The 9,141-nt window shown below is 41.1% G+C and overlaps 1 protein-coding gene across 1 annotated transcript; it reads left to right on the forward strand.

Moving 5' to 3' along the window:
• The first annotated feature begins 688 nt into the window (after nucleotides 1-688).
• LOC128579394 (myosin IC heavy chain-like) lies at nucleotides 689-8,628 on the forward strand. The gene is made up of 2 exons (XM_053581517.1): nucleotides 689-753; nucleotides 7,961-8,628. Exons 1-2 carry the CDS (start codon nucleotides 689-691, stop codon nucleotides 8,499-8,501), a joined length of 606 nt encoding a protein of 201 aa, XP_053437492.1. The 3' UTR covers nucleotides 8,502-8,628.
• The last annotated feature ends 513 nt before the right edge of the window (nucleotides 8,629-9,141 follow it).

Below are 9,141 nucleotides of genomic sequence, written 5' to 3' on the forward strand. Positions count from 1 at the left end.
TAAGAAATATCACTGATCACTGTAACACTGTTTAGAAAATTGCCTCAAAAGAAACTTTTCAAAGACTGTTTTGATAGTAGAATGTGACTTACATGTGACTCCTTCATATAGCTCTTATAATGTGTTCATACAGTAAAAGATGTTCTAAATCAGCAGTTATAAATTGGCAGACAGAAGCCTAACTTGTGCCCAGAGTCTGTGCTCTAACCTTAGTCAGAGAATTCAGAACTGGCTTAAAATGCCCCCTCCTTATGCATATAAATCCCTGTTATTCCTATTTGAAAGCCAGATAGTGACGAATCCAGACTAATGTCATACTAGTCGGCTATTTGGTTCATTTTCTCTCTCTCTCTCTCTCTCTCTTTCACCATTTGACTCAAAGTCACCTTCACCTTATTTATTCTCCTGCATTATTTGTACACAGGTCTTTTTCACTTGATCATAAACTACTTTGAGGGCAGGGGCTATAACTTGTATCTCAAGGTTCCTTGCATTTGCCAAACTGCTTGTGCTTTATAGGCTCAAAATTAAAATACATGAAGTGAAATAAAAATGCCTTCTTGGATCTTTGTAAATGGTAAGCAATTATGACAATATTTTCTGTAGCTTATCCAGTGGGTGAGGTAGCAAGAGAAATAATCCATAATTATAAGGATTACTCAATCTTTGGGAATTGCTGTTTATCTTGATGGTAGAGAAGGCAAAACTCATAGCTGATGATATCAATAGGTTGGTGGAGATCATTGTGAACAGGTAAGTACCTCCTCAGTTTTAAAAATTCACAATCTCCTCAAACCTCCATCCAGCCATAGAAATTCCAATACATTTTTCAAGCTAATGTGTCATAAGATAACTTTTCTTTTGAGTAATACTATTAGTGACACACTCACCTTCCAAAACATAGACTTTAAAACCTGGCCTGGGCTATAGGGTCAGCACTTGAATAACATTTCAAAGCACAGTAAGCATATTCTTTTCTCTACCTTTTTTTTTTTTTTTTTCTTTTTTGATCAGCATAAGGTAAGTGTGCCATGGAAATTTAACTAAAGGGTCAAGTATGCTGTGAGATAAGGAAGGTTTAAAAAACCACTCTGGATGTTGGAGTCAGGGCTAGAGAGTAGGAGACAAAGAGTAAGTGTGAGATGGTTCATTGTATGAGTCACCTGGACTGGACGAAGGGTGCCCAGACAGTCTGTACACTACTATATATGGATGTGTCAGTAAGGATGTTTTTGGAAGGGATTAGCATTTGAATCAGTAGACTGCTCTCACCACTGTGGATGGGCACCAGCCCCTCCACTGAGGGTCCAGATAGAACAAGAAGGCAGCGGAAGGGAACCTGGCTGCTGTCTGTTTGAGCTGGATCATCTGTCTTCTGTTTTTGGACATTGGTGGTTGTAGTTCTTAAACCTTTGAAATTGGACCAGGACTTTATCACTGGCTTAGCCTGAGTTACACTACCAGCTCTCTTGGACCTCCAGCTAGAGCACAGCAGATCACTGGACTTCTTAACCTCCATGATCATATGAACCAATTCCTATAATAAATCTCTGTATATACACATAATATACATTAAGAAATTTGTCATATCTGTCTATATCTGTATATATTGATCCTTCTGTTTCTCTGGAGAACCATGGCTCATACAGGGGAGTATTTGATTAAGGGTCCCAATGAGCCAGTGTTCTCCGAGCAGTTACATCCTAGTCTCTGGTGGGTGGGAGCAACGTGGTCTGGAGTGTCGGCAAAGGGAATGTGAAGAACAGGAAGGATGATATTATAATATGCTAGTTCCTTTTATTAATCCTTTACTGTGTTTATCAAACATGTAATATATGTTTACATATTCTCATATCATATCATTTAGAATCAGAGATGACAGGGTTAAGGGTTAACATTCTGGATAGTTAATTCTTACTTATCCTTCAGATCTCAGACCACATGTCAGTCCTGTAGGGAAGCTCTTTTTGTCCCATCTCTCTTTACTCTAGAACTGGCACAGGTGTCAATGGGATCCAGTGCCTTTCCTTCCTGCCGTGTAGTCACGACTTGCACTGATACAGCGGGATGTAAGCTCCCTTGCTGGAATGCAAGTTCCACAAAGTCAGAGGTCTTTACTTTGTATACTGGTGAATACTAATTAGTGCTTGTCATACTATAGGCACTCAAAAATGTTCTTGGAATATACAATAAAAATACTACTTATCTTCCAGTTATCCCTCACTTTTGTGTTTTTTTAATGTCAAACTGGCATGTTTTTATTAATAACTACTCACTTTGGGGTCCTCAGACCAAGAAGAAAGAGAGACAATGTCTCCTTTAGCATGTGGGCCTTATGTTAAGAAGAAGTGACAAGTGACTCTTCATTTTTTTTTTTTTTTTTGAGACAGAGTCTCACTATGTCACCCTTGGTAGAGTGCTATGGTGTCACAGCTCACAGCAACCTCCAACTCTGGGGCTTAAGCGATTACCTTGCCTCAGCCTCCCATGTAGCTGGACTACACACACCTGCCACGACACCCGGCTATTTTTTGTTTGCAGATGTCATTGTTCTTTAGCAGGCCCAGGACGGGCTCAAACCCACCAGCTTCTGTGTATGTGGCCGGCACCCTAGTTGCTGAGCTACAGGCTCTGAGGCAAATGACTCTTTCTTTTAAGGCAGACTCTCACACCATTACCCTGAGTAGAATGCCATGGCATCATCATAGCTCACAGCAACCTCAAACTCTCTCAAGTGACCCTCTTGCCTCAGTCTCCTGAGTAGTTGGGACTATAGGCACCTGTCATCATGCCCAGCTAGTTTTTTTCCTATTTTAAGTAGAGATAGGGTTTTCATTTTCTTCCTCAGGCTGGTCTCCAACTCCTGAGCTCAAGCAATCTACTGGCTTTGGCTCCTCACAGTGCTAGAATTACAGGCCTGAGCCTCCGCACCTGGCCAGAAGTGGCTCTTGATTGTATAAAAAGCCCTAGTAGTGAAGGGGCTTGGTCCTCTCAAATGAAAGCATTTTTTCTTTACCCCATTCTACACCTATTGGGCACCTAAGGTCCCTAAGCAACATGTAGGGGGAAACTAGATGAAATTATATGTCTGATACCCCAAGTATGGCTGAGGATAAGTGGCAGACTCTATTTGAAGGAAGAGGATGCTAACATCCAGAAGAGGAGTAACCCCTAAGTCGAGGATGAAGACTTGCAAAGGCAGGTGCTGCTAGGGTAATGGTGTGGAGCAGCCATTTCCTTCACCCATTCAAAGTTGACACTCTACGGTTAATAACAGCCAATCTGAACCTGAATTAAAGGTTCAGCTGTATATGCTCTGAATCCCACCTGTGGGAAAGAGATCATTCAGCTCACAGAAAAGCTTGGTGCTCAGTAGTGGATTATGCCAACTTCTGAAGTTAAAGGCAAGCTATAGATGAAGTGGCTTTATGCATAAACTCCAATCTACCTGTGCACTCCTGTCCTAGTGTGCCCAGAGCAGTGTCAGAGCAATGCATCAGGCATCACCAGGTGTTGTGTTGAACAGTCATGACAAAGGTGCTAGATGTCCATGTCAGGGAAATGTGCAAAACAAGGATTTCTTGTATGTATTTGAAGAGCAAAGATATTCCAGAGGTAAGAGAGTCAGAAGGTTTAGGAACTGACCTATCTTGGGCCATTTACTATCTCTGCACACTATGCATCTGAAGAGCTGGCCAGTCTGACATTTGTGGCTATTTCTGAAGTGAAGAAACAAGCATGAGAGTGTTGCATGTGCTGGTTGCCCCCACAGTCCCAGGGGCAGCAACTGGGGTCTGAGCTTGCCTGCAAAGGACCAGGATCCTATGGATGGTCTGTCATCTCTTTGCCCCACACCCATTGTTCCCTCCATCAAGGGCCCAGCCAGGGCTTCAAGCTGTGTTAGAGAGAAAACTCTCTCCCTAGGACTCAGAGCTCTTGGAGAGGAAATAGGATGTATAACTTCCTCTTTGAGTGCTGTATCCCTGGACACACACTTCTGTTTCAAAAGCCTGGACGCTCTCAATTTAACCAACTTTATCTAGATTAGCCAAGAAATGAGATTCGAGTGATTGTTGAGAACTAAGATTTTATCTGTACTTTGGGCTTAGCCTGAGCCTGTTCTGAGTGGAGGGCAGACACCATTCTGCCTCTGCTGCTGGAGATGGTGTGGATGCAAAACTCATTCTGTCAACATTATCAGCAGGGTTCTTTTCCTCGTGTAATCTATCCCTGTCCAAAACTAAGAAAGAGAGAAGTAATTGATGTACTAAGAAAAAGGTAATTCAATCTCAAAACTTATTCAGTGAAACTTTTTAAAGAATAAGGGTAAAATAAAGGCATTTTAAAGATAAATGCAATCTAAGATTTTATTATAAAAAGATCCTACTGAAGGGATTGCTAAAGTTGGCTAGTTATTATACTATGTGTATATATATTGATATGCAGATATTATTTTTTGTTTGTTTGTTTCTTTTTCTGAGACAGAGTCTTACTCTGGTGCCCTAGGTAGAGTGACATGGTGTCATAGCTCAGCAACCTCAAACTCTTAGGCTCAAACCATCCTCTTGCCTCAGCCTCCTGAGTAGCTGGGACTATAGTCACCCACCACCATGCTCAGCTAGTTTTTCAATGTGTAATAGAGGTGGAGTCTCGTTCTTTCTCAGGCTGGTCTTAAACTCCTGAGCTCAATCAATCCACCTGTCTCGACCTCCCAGAGTGCTAGGACTACAGGCATGAGTCACCATGCCTGGGCTGTAAATATTGATTCTATAAAACATTAACACTTAAATTTAGGGGATAATAGGTAGAATTAAAATTTTAGCTCTTAATAAACATAACAAAGTAAAATATTGGATACTAATAATATAAACTTTTATAAATGAGTAAAGAAGTGTGATCTGAATTAAGGCATTTTAAGGATATATTACAGTTGATGAGAAGAATAAAGATACTAATTTTTTATTTTATTTAAATCATAGCTGTGTACATTAATGTGATCATGGGGCACCATACACTGGTTTTATAGACCATTTGACATACTTTTATCACACTGGTTAATATAGCCTTCCTGTCATTTTCTTACTTATTGTGTTAAGACATTTATATTCTACATTTACTAAGTTTCACATGTACCCTTGCAAGATGCACCAAGGAAGGATAAGAATGGTCACTTTATATTTGTTAAGGGTAATACTCAATATGATGAGATATCAATTAGTAATATTTATGCCCCCAACCAGAATGCACCTCAATTTATAAGAGCAACTCTAGCAGACATGAGCAACTTGATTTCCTCCAGCTCCATAATAGTTGGAGATTTTAACACTCATTTGGCAGTGTTGGATAGATCCTCCAATAAGAAGCTGAGTAAAGATACTAATTTTGATGACCTCTACATACAATCAAAAATTATTTTTTTATAGTACCCATAGCTCAGTGAGTAGGGCGCTGGCCACATACACCGAGGCTGGTGGGTTCAAACCTGGCCTGGGCCCACTAAAACAATGACAACTGCAACAACAAAAACAACAAAATAATTATTTTTTGAGGCATCATAATGGTGTGATGATGTTTAAATGTTTAAATCCTTAACTTTTAGAGATACACACTGAAATTATTTCAAGTGAAATGATATGTAATCTGAGCTGGGCATCACAATATCAAATGGGAGACCTGGGGGACAAGTGTAGGTGCAGATGAAAACAAGATTTTTCCATAAATTAATAAATATCAACACTGTGTGAAGGGTAAATAGGGAAAGAGTTCATTATAATATCCTTTCTACTTATGCCTGTTTGTAAATTTCCCATAATATAATTGTTTGCATATATATACACACACATATAATTTATACTAGTATATATGCACATACGCATGCACACTTTTTATACACACACACACACACATATATAGATATAAAACAAAAGATGTCTGTGGTGGAGACAGTCCTGTATATTCACTTTTCATTTATATACTTTTAAAAATCACTCCTTTATTTGCGAAACTTGGTAAATGTAGAATGTAAATGTTTTGGCACTAACTGAGATAACGCCGGAAAGGCTATGTTAACTATTGTGATAAAAATGTGTCAAATGGTCTATGTAGCGACTGTATGATGCCCCATGATCATATCAATGCATACCGTTATGATTTAATAAAAAAATAAAATAAAAATCACTCCTTTTCAATGAATTTATTCCAGCATTCATTTACTCAGTAAACATTTATTTTGAAACTGTTTATACTTTCCACTGCATGCCAAGTACTGGGTTTGGGATCGAAAATGTGCATAAGACATAGGAAACCTTCCCTTAAAGAAATCAGTGCAATGAGGGAGACAGAAGGTAATTATAATCCTGTGCTGTGTCGACAATGATAGAGACACACAAATTCATACAAGACAAGGGAGGAACAGCTAATCCTGCCTGGATCACAGAAAGCTTCCAGAAGGAGGTCTAGGTCTTGTCTCAAAGAATATGTAAGAATTATTCCAGTGAAGAGGAAATGGCCCTCCCTTGTTCTGGCCCGCCACTTGTTTTTGTAAATAACGTTTTATTGAAATGCAGCCATACCCATTCATTTCCACATTGTCCACGGCTGCTTTTGCACTCAGAGTGGGAGATTCCAGGAGGGAGGAAGAGCACGGCTCGGATAAAGGTAGCAGACTGTGAACACCAGGTGGTGTGGAAACAGTTCAGTGCTGGAGAAATGTGAAGTGGTGAGATGTGAAGTTAGATAGCAGGCAGGGGGTGGATCAGATCTGTAGGATATGTTCACAAGTTTGGGTCTTTTACAGACCATGTGGCTACAGCAAGTTTAATTTCTTTCTTTGGAGGGAAATGACATAGTTACGTGGTTAGTATTTCACTCTCTACAGATAACTCTGGTAACTATGCAGTAAATCAGGGGTTGATCTGGCCCGCCACTTGTTTTTGTAAATAACGTTTTATTGAAATGCAGCCATACCCATTCATTTCCACATTGTCCACGGCTGCTTTTGCACTCAGAGTTGAGTGACGTTAAGGGTAGATTCGAGTAGTTGTGAAAGAGATGAACATAAAGCAGATGAATGTGAAAACACGAGACCAGGAGACCAGTTGTGATGCCATTGAGATACTCCAGTAAGAGCCAATGAGGGCTAGACCAGGGCAGGGATGCAGGAATGGGAAGTAGACAGTATTTAGAAAGTAAAGTCAGCAAAGTTAAGGGTCGCTTGTATACTTCTAGTGCAGGTGAAAGATGATGTCACCAATTGAAAGCAAGAATGTGAGAGGAGGTAAAAATGGGGGAAAAGATAATAAATTCAGTTTTAAATAATGTGAGTCTATGATCACTCAGCGTCATCCCACTTGTCACCTCATATATGAGGCTCAGGCTCAGGAAGGTCTCAGCCGAAGGACTGGGACAAGTGTGGCTGTTTCAGGATGGTGATAAAAACAAATGAATAGTCAATGGCTTGTTTTTTAGGCTCTGCCAAAATAGTCTTGAATCAAAAATGGCCCTACCTCATCCTCAGATCATCAAATCTTTCTCCACATAGATCCAAGGTGACATCTGAAACCTCCACTCTGTCATAAACAGACTCGTTTACGTCCTTGGACCAAAATGTCCCCATCCAATAACTCTCCAGAAACAAAGTGGAAATTGTTTTTGGAACCACTTCCTGGTGTCCTCCTGAGAGTGGACTCATTAGTCCTTGTTCCCCTGGTGCCACATGCAGGGATTGAGGCCCAGGCCATTGCCTCTGTGTTAGTAAAAAGAGAAAATGAGAGCAGGCTCTGCCTGCAGGCTCAGTTCACCTCCCTCCTCTCTTTCTTTCTTTTATATCCTGGCCCTCCCACTTACTGGTTTTGAGGTCTTTGCTAAGCTACTTACTCTCTCTGTGCCTCAGTTTTCTTGCCTTTGGAATGAGAACAACAACAGCATCTATTCAGACCACCATAAGGATTAAATAAGATAGATTCAAGTGGAAGGGCGGCCCAGCCAGCTGGGAGGGAGAGCCCGTGTCTGGGGGACGCGGGGGGAGCAAGGAGGCGGCTCCCAATCCAGTTCCATCAGGTTCTCCCAGCGCCCCCGCCACGGTTCTCAGCAGCTCGGGCGGCGGGAGGAGCGGCAGCGGCCGGGCAGCACAGCTTCGTGAAGGCTCTGGGCGCGCTGCGCCCGCAGGCACCCGGCACGCGCCCTGCCCGCCCCCAAGATGCCCAAGAGGAAGGTCATCTGCCGAAGGAGCCGGGAAGGAAGAGCCCAAGAGGAGGTCCGCGCGCTTGTCAGCTAAACCTGCTCCTGTGAAAGTGGAAATGAAGCCAAAAAAGGCAGCAGCAAGGAATAAATCTTTAGACAAAAAAGTGCAGCCGAAAGGGAAAAGAGGAGCAAAGGGAAAGCAGGCCAAAGTGGCTAACCAAGAAACTAAAGAAGATTTACCAGCAGAAAATGGAGAAACTAAAACTGAGGAGGATCCAGCCGCTAATGAAGCAGGAGAGAAAGAAGCCAAGTCTGATTAATATCATATACCATGTCTTATCAGTGGTCCCTGTCTCCCTTCTTGTACAATCCAGAGGAATATTTTTATCAACTATTTTGTAAATGCAAGTTTTTTAGTAGCTCTAGAAACATTTTTTAGAAGGAGGGAATCCCACCTCATCCCATTTTTTAAGTGTAAATTGCTTTTTTTTTAAAGAGGTGTAATCATTTGCTGGTTGTTTATTTTTTGGTACAACTAGAAAATAGTCTGGGATGTTGAATTAATGGGAGGCTGTGACTATCTTGGGTGTGAGCTTAACATTCCATAGATGGGGATTAGTTTTTAAGAAGACAGACCCACGATCTACAAACACATGAAAGAAAGCTCATCATCGTTTATCATCAGAGAAATGCAAATCAAAACTACTTTGAGATATCACCTAACCCCAGTAAGAGTAGCCCGCATAACAAAATCTCCAAACCAGAGATGTTGACGTGGATGTGGAGAAAAGGGCACACTTCTACACTGCTGGTGGGAATGCACACTAATATGTTCCTTCTGCAAGGATGTTTGGAGAATACTTAGGGACCTAAAAATAGACCTGCCATTGGGTTCTATAATTCCTTTACTAGGTTTATAACCAGAAGACCAAAAATCACAATATAACAAAGACATCTGTA

This window comes from Nycticebus coucang, unplaced genomic scaffold (genome assembly GCF_027406575.1).
Source record: "Nycticebus coucang isolate mNycCou1 unplaced genomic scaffold, mNycCou1.pri scaffold_50, whole genome shotgun sequence".
Classification (NCBI taxonomy): domain Eukaryota; kingdom Metazoa; phylum Chordata; class Mammalia; order Primates; family Lorisidae; genus Nycticebus; species Nycticebus coucang.

Bases quoted from the DNA above. Each gene is read 5' to 3' on its own strand.
- LOC128579394 (XM_053581517.1), top strand. From the start codon at position 689: ATGGTAGAGAAGGCAAAACTCATAGCTGATGATATCAATAGGTTGGTG. The intron at 754-7,960 runs GTAAGTACCTCC...TAAATAAGATAG, and splicing joins GTGGAGATCATTGTGAACAG to ATTCAAGTGGAAGGGCGGCC.